Consider the following 27,849-nt stretch of genomic DNA (forward strand, 5'->3'; position numbering starts at 1 on the left):
TTACAAGGCTACTGCATCTCTATAATGCTATCATTGACAACTTGAAACAAAAAAAAAATCCTCCATACAACCTTTAAGTGAATTACAAGTATTTTTATTGCTCAAAAATATCTTAAAAACATGAATTTTCATTGTCAGCGTAGTTGCCTCTCCACATAATTTGACCTTGTAGTGTCGCTTGGGTCTTTGCAAATGGATTGCACTGCTGTAGAAAATTCCAGGTAAAACAAAAACATCTCCATAGAAACAAACAGTTGAAGGACTATACCCCAGGAAACTTACACATTGCACCTTTAAGCTATGTAACATTTATTCTATGTCTGAACAGGGATCAAACTGTAACCAAGGATAAATTCATTCCCCTATGCATACACACCACAAACAATTTGGGAGTAAACAAGGACTAAACATCTACTCAACCAGGACTAACTAGTCCAACTAAAACAAGACCAAACTTAATCTAAACCCTCATAATTAACCTGGAGCCAAACTAGAAGGAGAAGGTGAGGAGGATTGTGCATAAAAATACAAGGGCCAAAGTGACCAGTGGGACTGAATGAATAACCAAACTTTAAAGGTGCACTTCGTAACTTTTTGGATGGGGGTCCCTTATCTGCTTGTTTCTATGGATATGTCAGTGCTCTGCCTGAAAGTTTCACAGTATGACAGTAAACAGCTCTACCTTACATTTACTCAATTACAGGTGGTTTTATAGCTTTATATATAGACATTCTAACTGTGAGCGGGGCTACCTCTCCACAGATCTGACCAGTAACTTGGTCTACATGAAAATAGAAAGGTTCAGTACTATACTGAGAAACATTCCAAATAAGCAATAACATGTCTATGGAGAAAAGCATTTTACAGACCCTCCACCAGAAAAGTTACACCATGCACTTTTAAATCTAACCTTTTGATATAGTTAATGTCAAGCCCTGTAACGATCAAAGTTTTAGGAGTCACTGTCATTTTTACTGAATCAAATATTTGGATACATATTAACTATACTTTTAGCACCATTCCTAGCAAAAGCTGTGTGTCATTTGGTGGTGACAGCTGCTGACAAGACCAGAGAAACACCATAAACTTTGAGCTCATTCACATTTTACACAGATCATTATTAATTTACAGACGCCACTGCATTTTAGCATTATTATCATGGCTTAGCAGTCTTCACCAACCCCCACAGTGAACTTTGTGTATAAATGTAGACACAACAGTGAGTGCTTTTGTTGTTGTTTCTGTCAGAGTAAATACAATGTTTATCACCAGTCTCCATGTTCTTCCACATGTCTGATCACCATTCCCTTGTTTCAGTTACAGTTCTTCTTTTCTACACAAAACAATGTGAAGTCCTAGACTGTAAATGACCACCACAAGCATCCCTGTCATTATTGTATATTGTGATAAAGCATGGGGACTGTTTTGTTTGTTTATTTGTTTGTTTTTTAACTCCTTCCTTCATGGACCACCACATGGACTTGTCTGTCTCTCATGTAAAACACAGCACTGTGTTCTGAGAACAATCGTAAAATAACTGAGCACACCTGAACCACATGTTTTTAATGTAAAAATAAACTGCCCATATTTGGAGCGATTTGTTGTATGAATTACAAATTGCAGTGTGTTTTGTTCTAATGTTTTTGCTCTTTTTGTGTTCACAATCGCAGTCATGTTTAGGAAATTCAGAGGAAATAATACTTTTCTGTATACTGTATGAACTCTGAAGAATGGGCCATCTTTAAACATTAACCTATAGAGAAAGGTGCTATTTTTCTATCAGTGCCAAAACTACAAGCCTCAAAAGAGCATCAGGATCTGATAATGAAAATGAACTGCACAAACTTGTACTGCAAAAGTACAAACACGACTTAGAAAATATTTCCTTTATTTTTCTAATTTGTTTAAAAATTAAATTAATTAATTTTATTTTATTTTTTTTTACAGTTTTGCTATACAGGAATATATTGGTGCATAAAAACAACATCAAACTAAGAATGCATCAATGTAAATGAAACTAAAGCAAAAGCACTAAAAAGGCAATGTCAAATTTAGTCTGAGCTGCTAAAAAGACTCAAAAGATCAAGGACAGGAAGGGTGCAGCAGTGCCCCCAACTGGTCATGATGCAAATGTCCATTTGACATTATTCCACTGACCAAGTCAAGACCAAATCAAGATCAAACCCTAGTGGTATTTTCAAGTTACAAAGGATTCTTTCTCTCTCACCTGTACCTCTAACAAACAGCAATGAAAGTTTCAAACATATAGCCTAAACTGAGAACTAAATTCTCAGTTTAAAAACATAGCAAAAATCAAAGGTTTACTGTCTAAAGCAGACTTGGAGAAACTTATCCATGCGTTTGTCTCCAGTAGGTTAGGCTACTGTAATGGTCTGCTCACTGGCCTCTCCAAACGAGCTGTGAGACAACTGCAGAACATCCAGAACGCTGCAGCTCGGGTCCTTACTCGAACTAGGAAGTACGAGCACATAAGTCCTGTGCTCAGGTCTCTGCACTGGATCCTGTGGCTCAGAGAATAGACTTTATAGCAGCTCTGCTTGTGTACAAGTCTCTCCATGGCCGAGCACCAAAGTACATCTGTGGCATGTTAGTGTCATATGAACCATCTCGCACTCTGAGGACCTCAGGGACCGGCCTCCTGCTGGTGCCCAGAGTCAGGACTAAACAAGGGGAGTCAGCGTTTCAGGTTCATGCAGCTAAAACCTGGAACAGTCTTCCTGAACATGTGAGACAGACTCTTCTGTGACGCTGTTTAAATCTAGGCTCAAAACATTTCTGTTTGACTGTGCATATAACTGAAAGGTTTTCATTCCGCACTCTTCTCTCCAATTTATGTATCTCTTTTTTAATTTTAATCTTCATGATTATTTATGTTTTGATTTGTTTTTATTATGATTTTAATGTATTTCTTATTCTGTAAAGCACTTTTAATTACTTTTTGTACGAATTGTGCTATACAAATAAACTTGCCTTGCCTAAATTGATAAAACACACACACAAGCACACCCATGTGACTCTATTGTGTTGAAATGTTCCAAAGAGCTACCCAGGAAGCCCATACCCCTGTGTGTGCTCTGTGTGTGCAGGTGCTATGTGAGGAGGGTAGAGTGCCATAAGGAACATAAGTTGCTCACTCCTCCCTCTTGTGGTAGCACTCTGAATCAGCACTGTCTCATAATAGACTATATTACATTGGATAAATAATTTTTAACAGTAAAACAGATATTGAAAACTTATTTGTCACAAACATTTTATTTTGCACTTTCACAACATTAGAACCAGTTGGAGACAACTCTTGACCTTATAGAGATGAATTACTGTAACTAATATTTTAAAATCCAAATCTCATTTGAGACCTTAATACAGCACACTATAATAAGTAATAATATGCAATCTTGTGTGATTTTTCTCCATTGTTTGTGTGCATTGAAACACTTAGCAGCAGATCAAACACTATTACAGGTAATTGGAGAGGCCCATTAGCTTGTGCGCTAGCCAAACATTAGCAGTGGGGGCAAAGAGTGTACACACTGCTCACCATTTGTTTTTAATGCTGTGGTTAGCCACACCAGCACCTGCTTGAACAAAGGGTCAGCAAGGTCATCTCCCCGGGGACCAGGGCTCAGGGTCAAAGGTCATTGTCTCGACAGGCGTATCCACCATAATGGGGATCTCAGCTGCAGGAGCTTGCAGGTGGACACTTACTTAAACTTTGAATACTCTGAAAATATGTTGTGCTTTGCCTTGTTGCGTTATAAATCTGACACTTACTGACATAAACCATGCAAAGCTTCAATACTGGTCTTAAGTTAAGCCTCTTTACAGAAATAAACTTAATTTATAAATTTATTATAATTAATTTAAATAAATTTAACAATTTATTTAACTCTATTTAATATGATTTAAATCTATGCTAATATTAAAAAGTTGACAATGTTGACGCATTTTTGTGAACAACTGAAAGTTATCACACCATATTATTAAGATATGATAGGTCCATTCAGTTGGTTTCAAATAAAAGACATATTCTCTTCCATCAGCTGACCTACGCCTGAAAAAAGCTGGTTGACCTGAATGTGCCAAAATCTAACGTCACGTGTCTCTAAGGTGGATTTTACAACTTCCCATATGCATGCCCTTTGGTGCATACTTTAAGCTGAGTATTAAAAGTTATTGTTGTGTTTAAAATTTATGGATTTGGTTATGTTCCCTTCCCACAATAATTAGTTTAACCTTTTACATTCATTGTTTACTGGCTTGGAGAAACCCACAGTTAAAATGGCTTATTTCTATTTCTGGGCAGGTATAAAATGGAGTACAGCTTTTTATTACAAGGGCGTGGATTATAATAATAATAATAATAATAATAAAAACAAAAAACATTTGTTCATATCAAAAAGGGCATAACAGTAAAAGAGTTCAGTTAAATCAAAACATAAAAACATAATCAATGTAAATAACATAAAAAACTACATAAGGAGCATTATAGGCACAATTAATGAAGTGATTCAGAGTTTTAGGAACTAAACTAAAATAGCAGTGCTATGAGGTCTATATTTCTGTCTGTCTACATTTCTAAAGCTCACAATGCTCTGTTCCACCTTATGATGCAGGTATGTTTTTGATGAGAAAACAACATTATAACATAGATCAAAAAATAGTAAAATATGTGCCCTTTAAGCTGTGACTCGTATCTACATCATTAAAGTTATAAACACAACTGTAGGGAAGCTGGCCCGAAATGGTTGAGTAGGAGGCAGACTAAAACCAAAAAAGTGTCTTTGATGTGACTAAAATGTATTTAAAACAGACTTTTAGTGTAGCATAAAATAAAGTACAAATAAAGTGTTCAAACAAATAGCTTAACACTTACTTAAATCAAAAGCAACAGCACCATACACACTTGCACTGACAGCTCTCCCTAAGTGACAACACATGCTCACCTTTATATCCCCAACAGGATGTACCTCCCCCAGGTGAGTATCAGTCCCTATACAGGTACTTTCCAAAGTCCAAAGATAGGATTTCATTTACATGGGCCTATGTCCCTTTTAAAATCAAAGTGTTTAACATAAACAAAACAGTGTGTTGAAAATAAACTATGAAAACCAAATACACTAAAGCAATGAAACAGAACTTAAACCAGTCCGCCCCTCCACATGGTTTTATAAATTACCAACATGAGGCACGTCCCTTTTTTTGTCTGGACCATGTGGAGCTGCAGGTAAGTATAGGGAATGTATGATGTAACTGACATGAATGAACAAATAAAGCATATTTAAATGAATAGTAATTAACAAAAAGAACTAAGAATTATATATAACTGTTTAGTTGAATATGGCATCAAATTAACTAATGTGTGAAATGAAACAAATTAATGTTAGTTTTAAATGAGACAAAGGCCCACTATGTCACAACAACACATTCAAAGTTCCCCTGTTGATATCAGATTTTTTTTTTTCAATGACATGGACCTGACTGAGGAGCAATTGTATTCTTTAACGGAGACTTTATTAGGATGGATGCAGGCCAGCAAAAAACTGACCTGGAGTCAGTTGGTCCAGTAGATGTAAATGAGGAGTTTGAGCAGCTCCATTCTGTCAGAGCAGCCTCAAATTCAGCAGACAGGTGTGACCACAGGGCTCACGAGACGCTCCAGGAACAGACTACAGCCAAATACACAGAGAAGACAGACGATCCATGTCCAACTGGAACAAGCACAGGTGAGGACATGCAAAACTCAATATATGGATGTCTCTATGTTTCGTCTCATATTTCTAGATCGGTATTTGATTACATAATTGTTTGCTAAAATAATTAGTAAAATAGTCAGTGATAAAGTTTTGTCTTGATGTGTGTAGTAAAATGTATATTAAAAATGTAAATTATTATACTATTTTGTATAACTTTATTGAGTAACTTTTATTCTTTCTTTACAGTCTTAAAATAGCAGTAAATCTATTGTCTACTTTGTCCACATTTGTCAGTGTAAAATATGAAATTTATATCAATATTACTTTTATTATATGCTTAATAATATATTAACTTTGGTGTAGTGTTTATGTGATTGTTGTATCTTTTTGTTTGTGAACTGTATGCAGGTGTCAAAGCTGTGATAACTCTAGGAGGATTCTAGTTGATACAGATATATTTATATGACTTATATATAATGTTTCTTTGCAGAAGAGAAGTTAAATGCACTTTCATCTTGAGTGAAATCTGACCCACACAAATGGCAGTTCCGGAGGTGAGTTTTTTGTTCATCTCAAACAAACACAGTGATTATAATCAGTGCAGAGGGTCTGTGGTGTGTCTGTGGTGCCTCGTGCTAAATGAGTACATTGTGTTTATAATGCTGCAGTGTGAAAATACTGTGGTCTCTGCCATCACTGACCTCCTCATGGTCATATGGAGATGCATGTGAGGGACCATGGCCCTGTAGTGTAGTGCTGCACTCATTAGTTGGGTAAAAATAAATACGTACAATCTTAAATCAAATTATGGATTTATTCCTAATTTCTCATGTGTCTTATTTGTTCAGACGGTATTGGCATATGATTAAAATATGATACCACCTCGGGCTGTACGATTTTGAAAAAGAAATATCTAATTGAGAAGTGTCTTATGCATATTAGGACTTGCGTTAGATTTGGAATTCAAAGTGAAAATTTCACATTAAGGAGCATCAATAACTTAAAGAATCATTAAATGTAATTTAAATACTATCTTGCAGCCCTAGTTCCATTGTACTCCACTGTAATCGTTTTTTGAATATATTACTGGTTATGGTAAGATTTCACTTGTTACTGCAGAGTCATATGACCTTCCCTCTGGTGACGTCTATCCTGGCCACAGTCCTGGGATCTCTCCAGATCGGGTACCACACGGGAAACGTCAACGCTCCGGCCAAGGTGAGTACACAGGTTACCTAAAGTCACAGGTACCATCCAAATCTCACACACACAATTCACATCATGCATATTTGTAGCTCAATGAAAAGTCTGCAGTGGTTAAGCAGAACAAAGAACAATGCAGAGGCAAAGTGGCAGAGTGTTAAGGCAAAAGTTCACCATGTCTCCTGTTCAAACACTACTCCATCTCTGAGATACACCCAATAAAATCACATTTACTTGAAATGTCAACTCGCTGAACTCACACAGCCTTGCACCAAAAATGAGCACATCTTTGACATCTTTCAACCAGACTGAAGAGTTCACAGTGGATTTCACACCAGATAAAAAGTGATATGATTTCTAAGCCAATTCAGCTATAAAATGTAATTCAAACCTTTATCTGAAAGCTCAGATTTTGACAAGATGTTACACAGCAGCTAAAGGAGATGTGATAATAAAAGGTGTTTGTTAATGTTTGAATCTGCTAAGTCCATTAAAACATTTTTTTAAAGATTTATTATCAATTGTACCGGAGCATCAAATTTAGCAGATTGGGACATTCAGCAGATGATTAAAACCAGTGTAAGCTGCAGTTACAACATGTAACAGAGACTTATCTTATCTCTCCCAGATCATGGAGCAGTTCTTTAACCACACCTGGAGGGACAGACACAACCAGTCTCTGCCAGAGCACAGCCTGACCCTGCTCTGGTCCTTGTCCGTCAGCATCAAGGACTTCGGAGCTCTCATTGGGTCACTGGGAGTTAAGCACTTAGCAGACTCCTATGGCAGGTCAAATCAACACTGGTTTTGTAATATTATATTTTTTCATATTTCAAATATTTCAACATTATCATTCTACAAGATGTCAGTAACAAAAAAGAAAAAAACTGCATTGGGAGAGAGAGATTACATCTGAATTAATACAATCTAACAGTTAAATCTTTAATTCAATAAAAATATATACTTTTCATATTCCTTTGTATTGTAAAGAACATGATCTGTATGTTTTGATACCATTCCTCAATAGATGCGCGCAGGGCACTAGACAGACTGTCTGTTGTCCCAGGCCATAGGGTTTTAGGGGCCCAGAATGGAACCTTTTTCCTATTACTTTATATTAGAGGGGGGTCCATGTGAGACTTTATGCCCCGTGGCCCCAAATTTCTGTTTACAACCTGGATGTGTGGGTGAAACTATACTCTATTTCTTATTAATATAAATAAATTTAATTACTTATTGAAAATGTAATTTAAACAATACAGGGCCAGTACATAGACCTGGCTATATAACTGCTTTGTTGTATATTTAGTCCATGTTACCTAATCACCTGAAAAAGCCATTTAATTTCAACAATTTACTGTCTTCCAGGCGTAACTCCATCCTGATCGTGAACATCCTCTCTGTGTTGGGAGCGTGCCTCATGTTTGTGTCTAAGCTGAGTGAGTCGTTTGAGGTTCTGATCATTGGACGCCTGACCTTTGGTCTGTTCTGTGGACTCGTCATGAGCCTGAACCCCCTCTACATCCAGGAAGTGTCTCCAACAAACCTCAGAGGTGCCTTCGCGACACTCAACCAGGTCTCCTTCGCCTCCGGGATACTCATAGGAATGGTGAGGGCATACTATAAGTGGATAAAACTAATGGACCATCAAGACTTGAGACTAAAGTGCACACAGATTGTGACTGGGCGTAGATACTCAATCCAGTCAGACACAAAATAGCAATGTTTAACAATGTAATAATTAGATAATCAATTAAATAAAGACAATCAATTCAACTGCTGCAGGTGGCTGGTTTGGAGACAGTTTTGGGGACAAAGCATCGCTGGGACCTGATGCTGTCCTTATCCCTCTTCCCAGCTCTACTCCAGTATGTGGTACTGCCCTTCTGCCCAGAGAGCCCACGCTACCTCCTCATCAACAGGGGGCAGCATCATCAGGCTGAGGCTGGTACGCTACATGTACATCACTTCATAGATTGGTCTTTGTTAGGACCATTGTACAGAGTGAGATAAACAGGTTGGAAGAACTAACTGGATGTAAGAAATACAGGAATATTCCACTAGGTTCTAATTATTATATTATTTCAGATTCTGCAATGTTGAAATAGTATAAAAGTGTATTTATTTACTTATTGTTCATCTGAGGTCACAATAAAGTGAGACACTATGCAGCTTAGTTAGCTGAGCAGTGAAGGAGGTGTCAAATAGAGAGAACAATTTTCCCTACAATAAAGATTAACTTAAGCTTAACCTGGTTGGTTGTTCTCTTACGTACTGTAGTTGTGTCCTTGGGTAATGCACATGTGACAAGCCTGACTTTTTTTTTTTTTTGTACCATGCTTCCATTTCATTCACTTTAATTACCGACCCATCTCTGCCTACCTTACTGTCTTTGTTTTTTAATAACTGGGGAAATGCAGACAGACCCAAAGATGTTTTCAGTTCTTTTACTTAATCTAAAAAAATATTAAAAAGTATAATTTACAACAATAGTAAATACATCTCTTTGCATCCATGTTAGCTCTGGTGAGACTGCGGGGCCACACAGATAAAGTGTACACCGAGCTGGAGGAGATGAAAGAGGAGGCCAGTCATTCTCAGGCCAGAGTCACTGTGGCAGAATTCTTCAAAAAACGGCGCTACAAACAACCCATCGTCCTCGTGCTTGTGGTCAACCTGGGCAGTCAGCTCTCCGGGTTCAACGCAGTGAGTTCACAAGTATTTTATCCATGGGTCCAGAATGATGAAAAGTTACATAGCCACAAAATATTATGTCTTTTGAATGGTCAACCATGTTGAAAATGGCACCATATAACAGGAAGCTGGATCTTGTGAATGCTGGATTGTGAAATGGTATTTCTCTGCAAGCCACTCTCTCTTCATCCTCACTGAATCAATGAACGATAAATGAATCCATCCGTTTATTAACTGTTTTGGAGATCATCTTGTGGCACTGTCTACGGATGCCCAAATGGGTCAAACTAATTAAATGCAGTTAACATACAATGTTAACATCATTATTTTTAGTCTAAGAACATTTCATAGCATTTAGACTATATTACACTACTGTGGCAGAATTTCAAAAGAAAATAAATATATTTTACTAATTATTATATATACATATATATGTGTTTCTTTCAGATCATTAATTACTCCACCAGGATGTTTCAGGCCAAGTTTGAAGAGGCCAAATATCTGACTCTGGGGGTGGGAGCGGTCAATGTGTTTTTCACTCTGGTAGCTGTGAGTACTTTTTACTGTTTCTTCAAATTTAAAGCAGAGGGAATTTTCATTAGAAACATTAAATTGCAGAAAGCATTAGAGCTATAAAAACACAGATCATAGAGACTTTTTGTTTGTAGTTCTTCCTAATGGAAAGGGCCGGCCGGAGGAAGCTGCTGCTCACTGGATTCATGTCAATTGCTGTGTGCAATTTACTCATGACCATCGTGGACTCTATGTTGGTAAATATTCTTAATATAGCTTCACCATGACAACATAATTCAAAATAGATAATGATGTTTTTTTTATTGGGGTCCATATCGTACCATCCAAACTTTCCTAACTCTAAAACAATAGGCTTTATTTTTGTAAAAAAAATACATTTCTGGTGCACTGTTATCTTATAAACAAAAAGTTATGAACAAAATCAAATTTCAGGTCAAACAAAACTAATCACTATAGATAGCAAACAGACACACAAGTGTAGCAGCTTGTCCAATACCAGCAGCAATGCCAGACCACCTCAAACACTGTCTCCTCCCTCTTCTTCCCCTCCTTCTGTGCAGCTCCTAGTCCCTGAGTTGCGTAGCTTGCAGGTGCTGTTGGTCTTCTGTCTGATCTCAGCCTATGAGCTGGGCCCTGGTCCCATCTCGTGGTTCATCGCAGCTGAACTTTTTGACCAGCCTGGACGGCCCATCGCCATGGCATTCACCAGCATGCTCAACTGGGGGGGCAAGTTTGTCCTGGCCCTCCTCTTCCCTCCTCTACTTGTGGGTTATATTTTTTATATATTATTTTCTTTCTGTGCAAAGTATAAATCCATTGCCAAAGAAATTTATTAGCAGAATAAAAGTAATAAAAAGGGTAGATATTACTTTCGTTTCTAATCTATGTTATAATGTTGTTTCCGTATCAACATACCTATAGTAATGTTTTGTTCCACTCACACTTTTGTTTAGCACAAAAACCCTGCATATTTAGGTGAGTTCTTCTCTCAAATACAAAACACTCTGTTCTACCTTGTGATGTCATGTGGTAATACAGGAAGTGTCCCACTGGGTTTTTAAACTCCATACACCTTCACTAGAATCATTTGGATGACTTCAGTAGCAGAACTGCCAATCTACTGAACAAAAGGTTTTTACCTTTTGTAACAGTAGCTGTTAATTTGAAAACTACAGCTTGACATGACATCACAAGGTGGAACAGAGCATTTTCAGGTTTGGAAATGAAGACAGACTAATAATAAAGGGTTACTCAAACATGTATGAGTTTTCCATAATATAGGACCTTTAAAAATACACAAAATAATAAAACCATTTAAAAGTAAGTTCTGCATAAATTCAGAAAATACTTGTGTTAATATTTCAACAAATTTAAGAATTAAAACATAGTCAATACCTAGAGAAGACTGAGTTTCAATAGCAATTCAAGCCTGAAGGAGAACTATAATTATAGTACTGATTAAAGTAAGAAGATCTGAAACAACTCAACAACTACTATTGTAACACTAGTAAATTATACAATTAAAACATTTGTCCTTACTGTATTTATTTTCTACTGCAAAAATGTGCAAGCACATGTTTTTCTCCCTTTTTTAATAGTTAAAGGCGCATTATGTAACTTTTCTGGTGATGTTATGCCTTATCTGGAATGTTTCACATTATGGATTTAAACCTTTCTTCATGGAGACCAAACCAGACCAAGTTACTGGTCAAATCCAACTGTAATTGAAAATAAAAATAAGGTAGATCTGTTTAATGTCATACTGTGGTACATTCCAAGCAGAGCAATGACATTTCAGTAGAAAAATAAGATGAAAGACCCACTACCGAAAAGTTACACAGTGCATCTTTAATCCTGTTTCCTCTACCTTAACAGAAGCTGTGTGGGGCATATGTGTATCTGCTGTTCATGCTGGTGGCTGTAGTGGCCTTCTCCTTCACTCTGCTGCGTTTGCCTGAGACTAAAGGGCGCACGTTTGATGACATTGCCGAGGAGTTCAGAGGAGCAGAGGGAATCCCACTCAGCAAGACTGGATTCAACACCTTCAAATGAACAAGGACCACTACCACATGGGACTGGAACTTTAAAGGTCCTATATTACACAAACTCAACTCTTATGAGTCATGTTATAATGTTGTTAAAGATCTCATTAAAAACCTACCTGCAGTTGTGTTTTGTTTCATTCACACATTCTGAATAATCCTTTTCAAGTTAACCTTTAACCTTTAGTTCAGTAGAAGTGAGCAATTCCAGGGCTGAAATCACTTAAACTATTCTAGTGAAATTGTATTAAAACACACTGGAGTACTTCTTGTATTACCACATGACATCACAAAGTGGAGTAGAGTGTTTTTCATTTGCCATAAGAACCTAGCCTAAATATGCAGGGTTTGTGTGTAAAACGTGTGAATGAAACAAAACACAACTCCAGCTCCATGTATGTTTGTGATGAGGAAACTACATTATAACATAGATCAGAAAATAGAGTAACATGGGTCCTATAAAGGTGTGCTGTGTTCCTTTTCTAATGGAGGGTCTGGTACCCACTTATGTTCATGGATATGTTATTGCTTTTCCTAGAATGTTCCACCACATGACATTAAACTTATTGATTTGTATGGAGACAAGCAGGCAACAATACAAGGCCTTGTTACTGATCAGATCTATGGAGAGGTGACTCTGCACACAGTATAGAATATATATTTTAAATGCCTTGAATAAATACAATATAGATAAGTTTAATGCCATACTGTGGGAACAAGCAGGCAATTGACCCCATACCAAAAGAATTTACATAGTGCATCTTTAAATACACTGTTACTACTACATCACTGGAAAAAATATAAAGATAATTTGGTGCTATTTTCTGGATATATAGCTGGCTAAGACTGGCTGAAAATAACAGCCTTATGCAGAGCCACTTGGATGTAAATGTAAACTAATCGCTATGCTGTATCAGTTTATTTTGTACAGTTTCTGTTTATTTGTACAGGGACACTAACTCATTTTCAGTTAGCTTAGTTGTGTATTAATCTTATATGTGTCTAACCAGTTCTTTTCACATCACTGTGTAAGTATTACACTGGCTTTCTGTGAATAAAACATCATTATTGGTGATTCATGTTTTTACTTCACTATGTAATAACTGATGTTAAATCGATATACAATTCTTCAGAAAATACATTTAAAAAAATAAATAGGAACATATAGTGCTTTTTTGTATACCTAACAGTGTGAATGATGATTGACAGACGGTTTCGTGCACTGGTGTGTGAAATCTCACACATGTCCTAAATGATGTCTGAAAAAACAAACACAGATCTGAGCAAATATTTAATTTTAGAATAAGTAACAGTTTTAGCTCATTCATACTACTTTTATTATAGTTATTTAGAATATATTTTTAAAGTAGTATATTATTTTTTACATAATCTACCCCAAGATTTGCAATTTACATCAACCAGTCAGGGGAAAGGAGACATTTGGACAACTTGGTGTTTTGGCTTGAAAAGGTAACAGTCAAAATTCACCACATGAGAGTGGGTAAAAATGGACTGGAAAAGTTAAGTGACTTTCAAAAAGGATCAACACAATAGACACACAATATATTTCTCATGTTTAAAACAGTAAAGGTTTGGCGAGTTATTTATCTTGAGGATCAGTGATAGAAAAAAAAAACATAGAGTATGCGGGTATACTCAATCTCAAGCATTTCTGACACCATACATTATAATTGGAAATTACTAGGTTTTATTAAAGCATTTTATTATTAAAGGTTGTGGGACTAAGTATTCCCTCTAACAAGTGTTGTAACTTTACAACCCAAACGCCGTTGACCAATAGTCAATCCAATCCTTACATCAGATCTTGTTTTCATATGTTATAGTCACATAATGTCCACCAGGTGGCGCTGTTTGTCGCCAACTGTAGCAAATTTAAAATTGAAATTGTCCACAGTGAGAGTGTGGTGGTATCTGATTGTTGCTGTTTCATAAACACCCACTGGATGGCACTAGTCAGAACAAGTTTCAGTATTTGGAAGCACATGAAACACACAAGGTGCTTATACCCTTCATTTTCAGAACAGGAAACACAGAGGGAGGCATTCTTCTTAACATACACCCACTTTTCATAATGTCATTTTAAAAAAACGTTATCTATGCTTTAAACAATATACTGCTGCATACCACAGATCCAACTTTGTCATGTTTACATGTTTAACATTTCTATAACCGAGATCGACACTCTGAAAAAACAAAACTATTCTCGGAGGCCAGAGAGACATTATCAAATGTCAAATCAGAAATCTTGTTATTTTATACAAGAGTATGTTTTACCCTCGAGTTATCTGTTCATCTGACACATGTGCTCTTAACAACACATGTACCTCCCATATATTCAGTAGAGTATAAAGAATATGGAGCAGGGGTCTCCAGCCTTTTTCCTTCGGTGAGTTACTTTTACAAAAATGCCAGAGAGATACTCATTTTAGCGGTCACAAGAAACTAGTGTAAGAGCCACAGTGAGCCATAGATAAGGTACAGTTAAATGCCCATAAAACATGAACTATTATCCATTTTTAATGCACAAGATTAGGCATCAGAATTTCAAATCATCAGATCAGATTTACAATGGTAATAAGTATAATTCAGAAATCTCTTGCCGAGCTGCTTGGAAGGGGGTAGAGACCTACAGGTTAGAGACCCCTGGTTCAGAGTATAAAAAGTACAGAGTATAGAGTTGAAATGTTAGTTGAGGTTTAAGTATCAGACATCAAAGGATTGTACAAGTGCCTACAATTGTGCTGAAATATTACTTTAATGTTTAAAAGATAAAATGTTTTTTTTTGTTTTTTTTTTTAAACTTTCCTTTTTTGACTACTATTTTTAATGTGTGTTAAGACCAGCTTCTATTGTAAATAAATATCCATTAGTAAAATTTTGCATCTCTTCAACTCACTGAGGAGTTCACTCTCCAAAAGGTTTAGTGAGAGATACAGGACTACATTCATACCATACTCCATAAAACTGTACAACAGCTCACTCTTATGTAACAGATCAATCACTACATATCTTTGCACTGTTTCTCCTTGTATGACCTCCTGTATTTAACTGAGATATATTTGTAGATATTTCTATATTATATTTCTATATGTAAATATATTTTATATATTTTTTATTTTTACTAGTATATATACACTTGCAATACAATGATGCCTTATTTGACACCAGTCTCTTGTTATTTTTGCACTGAATGTATTATAATTTATGTTATTATAATATATAGTGATGTGTGAGCGACTGTGTCCAAATAATTTCCTCCGCCGATCAATAAAGTTTAGCGTTTAAGTGTAAATGTTCCCTTCATGATATTTTACATCTTTTACATATTTAAGTTTCTGAAAAGCTTCTTTTTCTTCTTCTCACTCTGTCAGCCGTTAAAAATGTTCCTCAGAGTTTGAAGCCTACACACTGCTGCACTAGATACCTGTCAAACTCACTGTTCAGTTGACACATAAACATCATATTTTCCAGATGTTTGTTCTGAAATTGGCTTTGGCTTGAGGTATAGACAGGGTCATGTGTGGGTGCGACATGTGCGGCAGGTGCAGGGGGTCGGGGCTTGTGGTTAAAGTTGAATGTTGCCTTTTTGCAGAAGCGGTAACCACGTCCTGTCTCCTCTCACATCAACAGCCTGTTTGAACCTGTTTGACTCACCACAGACTCATTTCCTGTCACTGCTGCTGCATTTGCACTAATCTATGTCTCTATTTTACTCTGTGTTTTTAATCTGTCTCTATTTTACTCTGTATTTTTAATCTATGTCTATTTTACTCTGTGTTTTTAATCTATGTCTCTATTTTACTCTGTGTTTTTAATCTATGTCTATTTTACTCTGTGTTTTTAATCTGTGTCTCTATTTTACGCTGTGTTTTTAATCTATGTCTATTTTACTCTGTGTTTTTAATCTATGTCTCTATTTTACTCTGTGTTTTTAATCTATGTCTATTTTACTCTGTGTTTTTAATCTATGTCTCTATTTTACGCTGTGTTTTTAATCTATGTCTCTATTTTACACTGTGTTTTTAATGTATGTCTCTATTTTACACTGTGTTTTTAATGTATGTCTCTATTTTACACTGTGTTTTTAATCTATGTCTCTATATTAGTCTGTGTTTTTAATCTATGTCTCTATTTTACTCTTTGCTTTTAATCTATGTCTCTATTTTACTCTTTGCTTTTAATCTATGTCTCTATTTTACTCCTGTGTTTTTAATCTATGTCTCTATTTTATTCTGTGTTTGTGACAGAGGTGGTGGTTTGTTTGTATTATTTCTCTGTTTATTAAAGGAAACATATAGTGCTTTTGTCTGCTATAGAGTTGTTCAAATCTGTGACACCTGTGGATTTTATATTTTTAGTTACATTTTGGATATTTTAAACTGGTGGAAACAGGGGTTGATGGAAACATTGATGTCGTGAATTCAGGAGAACAAAAATTACTCAAACATGCATGAATCACTGTGAATATTTGAGTGGATAAATGGGAAGGGGAAAAGCCTCCTTTAGCTACAAAATGTCCATGTTGGTGTTGCCATGTGCGAAATTCCCACTTATTTTGCATAATGATTCAAAAATTCAGCCTCACATCTTACTATGTGTCATTTTATGTATTTTAGCAGGTTAATGTGTGTGTGTGTGTGTGTGTGTGTCTGTGTTGTTTGGTTGTGTCGAGTCGGGCAGCTGTGGGGGTTGGGTGGGTGGAAATGTGGGATTGTTTTTAATCTCTGTAAAGCACTTTGTGTTACATTTTTGTATGAAAAGTGCTTTATAAATAAAGTTTGATTGATTGATTGATTGAAAAATATTATTTCGCTCTTCAAACAATTCCTTGAACTTTACAAATCTTCCTGTTTTCTGATATTTGTCAAAACTACATAATTATGTGCTCTGAATAATAATGTTGGTTTTATAGGTTAAACATTTCTCATAAATACAGCCTGAGAATTGCGAGAAAACAGCAGCTTTAAATAACAGGAGAAAAACAGATGCTGAGGCAGACGATGAGATCATATTTGTCAAAACTATGTAGTGTAGTAATTACATGACTGGGACAGACTTATAGAGCAGATTTATAGGGCAGGACCATAAAAAGGTACAGATCATATTGTGATATTGCTGTTGCTGGTTATATTTTCTTTTCTTTTATTAAAAACAAATGCAAATTATAATATGAGCTCTATACATGCTCTTACTGAGAGAGGATTGGTTATAGACATATCACTGACTATTGTAGAGGACTGGATCTTAATCTCAATTAAAATGACATTCATTGCATTTATTTAAGTTCGGTTGTTTTTAATGCTGCTACTTCATGTACAGTAGCACTTTATAGGGTCATGACCTTTGACCTCACTTAATCTCTTAAATGAACTGAACTAACAGATATGACTCTCAGTAATCTAACTCCAAACTCATCAACAAGACAAATAAGGACAAATATGTTTATTAAAAAGTTATGCAATGATACCATTATGTACATACATCACACTTTAAATAATAAAGCTTTAAGCAGATATGTGAATAGTCAGCTGTTTACAAATACACAACTATTAAAACTCAGTATATTTATAGATACACATTTTAACACATCAGTGCTTTGGAGTGTGGGTTAGGGAAAGATTAAAATGCACTCACCACTACTACAGATTTAGAAATGCCAGATAAAAATATATAGAGATTATACAAAATATGATCTGCTAAACTAAGCACTAAGTATCAGTTCTGGTTACACTGACGAGACGGTTCTTCTATAGACGTTAACTTCAATCTCCATTGGACTTAGGTTTGTTTTCCATTTGAACGCTGGAACAAAAACAAGATGAGACACAGTTACTCATCAAGACTTAAAAAATATAAATAATTTTGTGAAATAATTAATATTTTAAAACCAACCGGAATCTTCCAGACCAGGAAAGCGACAAAGAGCCCATAGACCACACCTTTGACAATGAAGACCACATATGAGAGCTTGGCATTCTGAGTAATCTTCAGGTATGTCTCTGTGGACACAACACAAACATAAGACACATCGATGTTATCCAAGCACCTGCAGTCCTGACTCAAAAATAAAACAAATAAATTATCACTTTTTGCAGTTTGCAGCGATCCTTTTGCCCTTTATTCATAATACATCGTCTACATGTGGACACCTCTTACTTTGGCCTCTTTGACGTGAAGGTGCAATGCGTAACTTTCTGGTGAAGAGTCCATCAAATGCTTTTTTCCAGGGAGATGCTATTGCTTTGTCTCAAATGTTTCACAGTATGGCATTAAACCTTTTTATCTTCATGGAGATCAAACCACACCAAGTTACAGGTAAGATCTCTGGAGAGGAAACCCTACTCACAGTCAGAATGTCTGTATTTTTGAGCTATAAAACTGTAATTGAATAAATGTAAACTAGAGCTGTTTAATGCCATATTGTGGAACCTTCCAGGCAGGGCAACGACATATCCATAGAAACAAGCAGGTGATGCACCCACCTCCAGAAAAGTTACACAATGCACCTTTAATATAATTGTTTAAAATACAGAAAATTTTGCTCACTGAAATTCATGTTACAATTGGGTGCATTATTTTTTAGTTCTCTCCAACTTTGAGGACCATTAAAAAATCCTTAAGAGATTTGAACGGTAAACCTTATGATAAATGGGAAGACTTCTTCAACTGAGCTACAGACGCCCTATTTTGAAAAGATTCTCAGTACGTTTTTGTCTGGTTCTGTCTGTAAATCTTTACATAGTTTTTCATAATCAAATCCAAGTCTAAAAATACTGACAAAACTATAGATTTTATCAATATCTTTAGTCTACTGTCTGAAAAATGTTCTACTTTTAAGCCCTGATCCACTTTTTGAGAGTACAGTTCCAAAAAGTCAAACAGCATAAATAATATAGTACAGGCCTGGGGCAAGAAGCCTCTCATTTGCCCCCCTCTAATATAAATCAACTCCTCTGATATAATATATGTTATGTACCTCTTGTCAGGCCACCTTCATCATCCTGTGCGTTTCCTGAAAAATAAACAAACAAACAAAAACTATGATTAGATTTTTTCTGTTTGAATATAACCATTTTAAAATCCTTGGACTTACCTTTCTTGCCGTTAATTTCAGCAGGGTAATCAGTGTGAGTAGTCCCATCGTAGAAACTGACAATGCAGGTGAAACTGTTATCTGGATTGTTCCACTCTGTTGCATCAACCCTGAGGCGGCTACTGATGGTGTAATATTGACCAATCCTCCGGGGGGCTTCATCAGTAGATACCCCTGGTGTTCTGAGAATTTCATTGACCTTCCAGGACACTGTCACATGATCGGGGTAGAAGTCTCTGGCCACACAGACCAGTGTCTTAGCTTTACGCTCTTCTTTGTTCCTGGGTCTCTCATTCTCAGAGGGGGGAAAAATTAAAACTTTTGGTGGTGTGGGCTTGAGACCCTCTTCTGCAGAAGAAGAAGAAAAAAAGTTAAAATACACACACCAACAATTCATTCAACAATTCAACAAATATTCTGATCTGAAACTGAAATTGTCATGCATTTTCATCAGTGTGATTCTAACCCATATTGCACTATTTTCTAATCCATGTTATAATGTTGTTTCATCATCAAAAACTGCTTGTGTTTTGTTTCATTCACAGATTTAACACACAAACCCTGCATATTTAGGCTGAGTTATTCTCTCAGATGGTTTTTAAATTTCATACACTTTCACTAGAATTATTTGTCAAATTTCAGCCCCGGAATTGCCTATCTCTCTTAAACTAACGATAAAAGGAGCTGTTGACTTGAAAACTTGAGCTTTAGAGGAGTAGACTGACTAATAATAAACAGTTACTCAAACATGTGTGTGAATGAAACAAAACACAACTCAAGGTATATTTTTGATAAAGTAACAATATCCTAACATTGCTTACAGTAAAGATCATGAGTCAATTTTGTGTAATAGGACCTTTAAAGTTAAACCAGTGTTCAATTACTGCAAGTTTAAGTTATATTGTCTGTAGATAATGAACAAGTATTTTTACATGTACACATTTGTAATTATAATTGTAGCTTAAACTTTGTAATTTTTTGTATATACTCATGTTCAAACTAATTTAGGCTACTTACAGGCAGTGGAGAGTTTAGAGAGAACATTTTTCCTATAATAAAGTATTTGTCCCTATGATTGTATTAATAATTTTATTCTAAACTACTATAATTTGTATATATGTCATATTGTTAGATTTTTTTTTTTTTTTTTTTTTACAGTTTTACAAGATTTTACCATAGCCTAAATAGTTAACACATTTTCTTTATAAAGCTGTATGTTAAATGTCTTTTCTTGTCATTTTTACATCCTATACAATACATATTAAGCTTTCTGTATTTAGAACAAATTCCTTTTGTTTAAGACAACTGTTTTCAATCAGTATTTTGTTTTTGCTTTCAGAGTTGGCTTCAGTCTCTATAACAATGCAATAACTATATTCTCCACAAAAATGAGAACTATTATATTGCATAAGCACAGATTAACTTTAACTTTGATCATATTTATTGTTTTGTCCAGAACTTACCCAATACAGTGAGTTTAGTTCCTTGTCCAAAGTAAGCCTGATCGGTGCTTGTTCACACTGTTACACTGCTACTGTTAAAACCTCAACCTGTTTTACCCCAAATGCCCCAGTCAGTTTAATACTCAGTTCAACCACTATTTTTCTACATTTGGATAATAATGCAATAGCCATTTTATCACTGTTACCTGACTTTCATTTGTTTACAGATATTAATTCTCAAAACATATAACTTTAAATTTTATTCATTCAAAAACTGCTGTGAATTTGCTTTTAAAATTGACTTTTGTGTAGATTTTGAGAAGATGCCTTAAGACTTACCCAGTACAGTGAGTTTAGTTCCCTCTCCAAAGTAAGCTTGTTCATTGTAGTTCACACTGATACAGCCCTACTGTTAAAACCCCAACATCTCAACATGTATGGATAGAAACTAAAATGTCTATTGAGAATCACTCTGTAGCGGACAACTTAATAGACAAAGAAATATCTTAAATCCTACATTATCTTTTTGTTTACTTTACTGTCTGTTAATATAATGCATCTTTAACATAAGTTTTGTCTCGTTGTCTTTTAACCAAGTATTCATAATTTGCATTGTACTGCAGAGAATAATTTAGACTTAGATTTCTTACCTAAAACAGTCAGTTTGGTCCCTTCTCCAAAGTATGCTGGATCATAGTTGTTCACACTGATACAAGGCAACTGTCAAAACCTCAACCTCCCCAACTATTTTCTCAGCTAACCTAACTTCCTATCTAAAACAAAATACCATTACAACTACAATGACATGAATTGAAACATTGTAGATCATTATTTAATGCTAGATCACGCAGGGTTTGTGATTGCTTTTCAATTGTATATTTTAGTTGAAATTAACATCATTTTCAAGCATTTGCTATCAACAACACAGCTTTTTAGAACTGAATTTCGAAGTATTTTTTGCATTTTCTTACCTAATACAGTCAGTTTGGTCCCGTCTCCAAAGTAAGCCTCGTACTGGTTGCTCACAGTAATATATGGATATGATAAGAACCTATTAACTCTGGGCATAGCGCCAAACATTTACTTACTAGAATTTACTTAGCTCCACTTCTCCTAGCATTAAGTGGGACATTAGATCAATTACCATACAAAAGAGTTGTCTAAATATGACATAATCTTATATGTATTTAAGGTTATGACAATGTCTGTATTTGCAGCTATAGTTTGAACTATTTGAAGTACATTGTTCTTACCTAAAACAGTGAGTTTAGTTCCAGCTCCAAAGTACGCCTCATTGTAAGAGCACAGAGCGCCTTAACTGTTCAAAAACCACCTACTTTTTCTCCTCAATATTATCACATCTTTACCACTGTCACACCTGCATGGGGCCTGGGCTGCTTTACAAACTAAAATCTAGTGACATTAACAAGTTTAGTAAATATTTAAATTGTGAATCTCAGTCACAGTTTGTTATTGACCTATTTTAGTTTTTCTTACTTACAAAAAGTACCCCAGTGTTTTTCCATTTTGAATTCAAGACCAAATGTTGAATCAAAAGGATTTTTCTACTGCAGTTACTGCAAATACATGTACATGAAGACTTCAGTCACTGTTCAGTACAATTGTGCATATTAATATGTCTTTTTATACCAATTAATTTGCAATTCAAGGAGATTTCTTACCTAGAACAGTTAGCTTGGTTCCTCCACCAAAGTAGGCTTCATAGGACTGGCTCACAGCGTGAAGGTTCAATACTCAAATACATTTTGCAGTACTTACCAACAGACACCATACTTCTACAGCTCCTACTACTACTACTACTACTGATATTGCTACTAGTTTTAATTACTACAACATTTTGACTTACCTAAAACAGTGAGTTTAGTTCCTCCACCAAAGTAGGCTTCATATGAGCCAGTCACAGTGTGAAATACTATGTCCAAATACTGGAGTGCTTATCAATAGACACCAACTGGACCGTCCATACATACATACTACTAATATTACTACCACTACTAGTATTATTACCAACACTACTACTACTACTACTACTACTACTACTGCTACCAATAACTACAGCATTCTGACTTACCCAAAACAGTGAGTTTAGTTCCTTGGCCAAAGTAAGCTTCTCGGTTGTTAGCACAGCAATAAGGCTTGACATAATAACTCAGTCCATCCATACATCCACTCACTGTGTCAGACTAATTATGTATTAAACACACAGACCTTACCTAAAACAGTGAGTTTAGTTCCTCCACCAAAGTAGGCTTCAGCGGTCCCAGAGTCACAGTGAACTTGTTCAATACTAAAATCACACTGGAGCATTTGATTTCTTTCCTATAACTTAACAGCCAGTGTAATATGGAAATGTGTGATTTAATCCATAATTTACTATACTGCAAATAGTCCCAACATAGAGCACACTCAAGGTATTTAAATGAATATTATATGATGTCTTACCCAGAACTGTTAACTTGGTTCCTCCACCAAAGAAAGCCTCGGTGCCAGTATTAGCACACTGTACTCAGCCATTGCCATAACACTGAACCAGCTACTTTTATCAACTCAACTACTAAATAACAACTCATATGTACAACCAACATTATTCACTTTCTATTTTACGTTATAATTTCCAGGCTACATTGGTCCTACTCACCCAGAACAGTCAGTTTGGTGCCTTGGCCGAAATATGCTTCATAGTTGGCACAGAGCTCAAGTTTGATATCAAAAACTCATCATATGAAGCCCAGCCTCAAATGGCAGTTTTTCACACCACAGCAGTTAAATTTGAAACTTTTAATTGTATTTACTCACCTAAAACTGTCAGCTTGGTTCCTGTTCCAAAGTAAGCTTCGTTCACATTATCACAGTGCACCATTACAGAGCAACAAACTCTATAGCGTCTTTCACTGTCATTTGACTTACATGCAAATGTATCTGTATCCACTCAGCATATGTGTGATTTGACTTAATATAAGACCAAACTCAAACATAAACATTATAATACTTACCTAGAACAGTGAGCTTGGTGCCTGATCCGAAGTACGCAGGTTCAGAGTAGGTCACAGTGCTGTTTGTGCAGATCAAAACTCAAACTTCAAATTTCTCTGTTCCTCTGATCTCATTCATAAAACAAAGTGTTCTTCAGACCAGACTGTGGCTCTGATCCTCCACAGCTCTGACTGCTTTTGTCTTGTCTCCTGAACAGGCGTCTGCTCCAGTCACAGATCTGTGTCTTTCTCATGAGACCCACAAACATCTGGAGACAGTTGCATGAAAAATCTACATTTTGTATGATTGCCTCTGACTCCAGTGAGAGTAGTGTCCACTTCAGAGAGGGAAGTGTCCATGTGGCCTTGTCTCTGTCCTGTCCCTGTCTGCTCCTGTCCCAGTCCAGTCAGTACAGCCCTGTGTTTGAGCTCAGAGGTTTTTGTACGGCGTCTCTATAGGATTGTATCACGGTGCCCCCTGTCCCCACCATGAAAACACTTCATACAAAAAGCTCCGCTCTCAGCGCCTCCTCTGAGCAGCTGCTGGGCTCATATCTATAAATCTCACTGAGTTTACACAAAGAGAAGGGCTTTTTAAAGAACAGGAAGAAGATATAGGACATGACATGTTTGTGTACAGCACATACATGACATACGTCACATGACACGTGTGAAAGGACAAAGTTGCGGTTACTCCACTGTGTGGAGTCTTTCTGACTCAGTCTTTTGTATTTTTTTGATCAAAGTTCTTGTGTTTTTATTATATATTACTATTTACAATATCATAATAAAGCAGTGCTTTAACTGTTATGATACTGAAAAAGACCAGTGTGCAGTGTGTGGTTATTTTATGTGATGTAGTGCTTTAAGACTTTAGTGGCAATATTATTTTTGGATCAGATTTTTTTTTTTAAAGTTTTGAATAACTTGAATAAATGAAGACTATGGCATGAATTCACTATTTCAGTAAATTAAATTGTCCAAAATGTTGGTCTTTCGCAGTGCAATGACACATGTTGCCTGTAGAGGTCAGTGTGGGGCCACATGATTATAATGGTAAATGGTCACATTTTTCTATGGCGCTTTTCCACTCAAAGCGCTTTACAACAAGGAACCACTCACCCATTCACACACACATTCACACACACATTCACACACCAGTGTACGCAGACACTATGGGCAAGGGGGGTTAAGTGTCTTGCCCAAGGACACAACAGTGTCGGAGGGACAATGGAGGGACTGTCCATTGTCTGAAAAGTGTAACTGCTGGGAAACACGGACCAGGTATTTTGTTAAGTCAAACTATTTATTTTCCATTATACTGAGAAAGTATGTTCCTACAAGTTCTTCATAGCGTACATATTAAACGTATCGGATATCAGGTTACTTTACAAATTCAGGCACTATAAGTTGCAAAAAAACAACAACAAGATAAAACAAAACAACTGAATTTTTACTCTAAATTTATTTTGACTAACAAACAGTTGAAGTTGGTCAGACTCTGTCCTCTCCTCAGAAGCAGCCTCAGTGTTTTGGTGCAGTCATGTGGTTGAATGTGTTGCTGTGAGAGGCAGCGCAGTAGTACATCCCTGTGTCGTCTGTGGCCAAATCACTGATCACTACAGAAAAGTTATTCTTGGATCCATCGAGTAAACACTCAAAATGATCTGTTTTTTTATCGTATTCTTTACAAACATGCTCTATCTCTGCATGGGCCCTCTGTCTGAACCAGTACATTGCAGCACTACTCATTGAATATCCCTCCAGACTGCAGTCAATCTTTATGGAAGAGCCAGGGTCAGTAAATATGTGTCTCACTGGCTGGAGAACTGTGATGGAAAGACCTGGGGTACAGAAAATGATTAGATTCAAGTTCAATGAAAATAAAGAAGAAAACACATCAGAAAGACTGACCTAGTTGGAACAGTAGAGACAGAGACAGAGACAGACCAAGGAACAGCATGTTGTTGTCTCAGAGCTATAGTGGTGAATACAGCTCATAGTAAAGGTGTGGTCACATGATCAGTGGGTTGGACAAACGCATTAGATGAACTTAAGTTATCATCTGCTGTTCACTTTGCATTGATGTACAAATTAGCCAAAGTCTTACAAAACATAGACTGTATGTATAAATGGACATCGTTAGTGTGCTAGCAGCGCATTCCAAATAGGAAGTCCGCATGTGGATTCTTCTGACCCAAATTCACCCCTGTAACCATTGCCCCATCGCTTCATCACATCGTTTTATACAGTCTATGGTTTCAAGGTTTTATTTAGTTTCTCTTCTCTCATTGTGCAAAGCAATATCACATAAAACTTAAAAAATAATAAGAATGAAACAGGCTTGTAGCAAATACTTAGTTTTCATTTGCATTTATTTTAATTAACATTTTCCTCCAATGCAGTTCTGTCAAAACTCTGTTAGCTAACCTGTCCCTACACTCTAACCATAACCAAATGAATGTTTTCTAAATCTTGTGGTCAAACCTGATCTTGTCAGATTTCAGAAACTAAACAAGGCAGGGCCTGGTTAGTATAGCCTAACCCTGATCGTAACCCTGATTGTGGAAAAAAAAAAAAAAAGAAAAGGTAAAAATCAGCTATTTTCTCACATAGCCACCAATGCAAAGTGGCATTTGTTTGGCCTAACCTGGTTGAAGGAAAAAATTATGCATTCTGCAGTGCTTCCACAGAATACTTAACTGACCTTTTCACCTTTTGTTTTCCTGGTCGTAAACTTATTCACACATATAATTTCAGAGGTTTTTGTAAGAGCATTTCCTTGGTTACAATAACTGTGTGCTTTGGCTTGCAGCACCAAAATACACTCCACTATCTGAGGGAGTCACATTTAGGAAATGAAGATGAGCCGCCTTCTCCCCATCTCCACTGACAGAGAATAAGCCCTTAAATGTATTTTCAACAGTAGGGTTTTTGTAGTATATGTATCCTATAAGTTTGAGTGAGGTGTCTCCAGTTAATTTCTGGTACCATAAAATTGTATCGTAGCTGTTGATTTGGTGAGACAAGGTCAGTTTTAGTTCAGACCCAGGTTCAAAAAATGCATCAGGAGGAGTCTGGAGGACCTTGTGTTTGTTAAGACTCGCGGCTGCAAAAGAGAGTCATAAAAATATGTTTCATTCTTTAAGAGATTAAATAGAATTGATGTCATTTTGAAATGTTTTCATACCTGTAATCATGAATGTGGTGATTAAAGGAATAATAAGTTCAGTGGACTTCATGTTGAAAATGTCTCGTCTCATCACAGACATCTGAGGTTTACTTCAGGATAGACAGGAAGAGGAGGGCTCTTACTTCACAAACCCCACACAGCTACAGACATGTTTTTATTGAGACACATTACAATACAATTTAAGTTAATGTCAAAAGTCCTATACAGGAAACCCTTTTTGTTAAGAACACAATTCATCTGAAATTTAATACAGACAATAAATATGTGAGAATACTTTTGATAATCCCAAACCAGAATAAACCCACAATAGCAGGTGCGTCGTCCGCTCTCTCTCTCTCTCTCTCTCTCTCTCTCTCTCTTTCTCTCTGTCTCTCTCCCTCTTGTCTCTCTCTCTCTCTCTCTTTCTCTCTCTCATTGAAAACCACTGATGAAAATATCAAACCTATAGTTTTTGTTCACTTTGTGACTGTCTTTGTATTGATGTGCTTGGCTGGCTGCACAGAAGTAGACTCCACTCTGCTCCGGTCCTTCTAACTGGACTGACAGTGACCCATTCTTGGCTGTAGTTCCCCCCAAATCACCACTAATGTTAAATAAAGTTTGGTATTGCGTTTCCATAGTGACATCTTTAAAATATAAATATCCGATTAATTTCATGGCCGTGTCTCCAAATGGCTGTTGGTACCAGAGCATCAGCCTGTAGTCCGTTTTCTCATGAGTGCAATATATATGCACTTTTTCATTGGGTTTCTCGATTACATTTGAATGGGATTGGTGGACTTTAAGACCAAGACAGCAACCTGAAAAAACAAGAAACAATATAAAAATACAGCTAATTAATGTAGTTGTTTTAAGTAGTGTCCATCACACAAAAAACATAACAGCTTAGAATCACCCATTACTAAAATTGTTTTACCTGT

The 27,849-nt window shown here is 36.2% G+C and overlaps 2 protein-coding genes and 1 gene segment (V, D, J or C); 1 reads left to right on the forward strand and 2 right to left on the reverse strand.

The window, feature by feature from the left end:
* Positions 1 to 5,539: 5,539 nt before the first annotated feature.
* Positions 5,540 to 12,197, forward strand: LOC110157522 (solute carrier family 2, facilitated glucose transporter member 1). The gene is made up of 11 exons (XM_020921867.2): positions 5,540 to 5,744; positions 5,803 to 5,806; positions 6,815 to 6,932; positions 7,546 to 7,706; positions 8,286 to 8,526; positions 8,703 to 8,865; positions 9,439 to 9,623; positions 10,059 to 10,160; positions 10,280 to 10,381; positions 10,706 to 10,909; positions 12,021 to 12,197. The coding sequence occupies exons 1-11, from the start codon at positions 5,540 to 5,542 to the stop codon at positions 12,195 to 12,197; spliced, it is 1,662 nt and encodes a 553-aa protein (XP_020777526.2).
* Positions 12,198 to 17,635: 5,438 nt separating this feature from the next.
* LOC110157344 (M1-specific T cell receptor beta chain) lies at positions 17,636 to 23,725 on the reverse strand. Of its 3 annotated transcripts, none has more exons than XM_055156127.1 (5): positions 23,561 to 23,725; positions 19,302 to 19,649; positions 19,185 to 19,220; positions 18,101 to 18,207; positions 17,636 to 18,010 (listed from the first exon to the last, which is right to left on the reverse strand). In XM_055156127.1, exons 1-5 carry the CDS (start codon positions 23,622 to 23,624, stop codon positions 17,987 to 17,989), a joined length of 579 nt encoding a protein of 192 aa, XP_055012102.1. In that variant the 5' UTR covers positions 23,625 to 23,725; the 3' UTR covers positions 17,636 to 17,986. The 3 variants fall into 3 exon arrangements, with proteins under 3 accessions (XP_055012102.1, XP_055012099.1, XP_055012097.1); XM_055156124.1 differs by lacking the exon at positions 23,561 to 23,725 and adding an exon at positions 22,978 to 23,187; XM_055156122.1 differs by lacking the exon at positions 23,561 to 23,725 and adding an exon at positions 21,715 to 21,990.
* Positions 23,726 to 25,139: 1,414 nt separating this feature from the next.
* LOC129409678 (Ig heavy chain V region 6.96-like) lies at positions 25,140 to 25,811 on the reverse strand. The segment is given in 2 exon segments: positions 25,140 to 25,580; positions 25,651 to 25,811. Coding segments are annotated over 2 exon segments (369 nt in total).
* Positions 25,812 to 27,849: the final 2,038 nt, after the last annotated feature.

This window comes from Boleophthalmus pectinirostris, unplaced genomic scaffold, assembly GCF_026225935.1.
Source record: "Boleophthalmus pectinirostris isolate CB_2022bp ecotype Guang Dong unplaced genomic scaffold, ASM2622593v1 HiC_scaffold_10, whole genome shotgun sequence".
Lineage (NCBI taxonomy): Eukaryota > Metazoa > Chordata > Actinopteri > Gobiiformes > Gobiidae > Boleophthalmus > Boleophthalmus pectinirostris.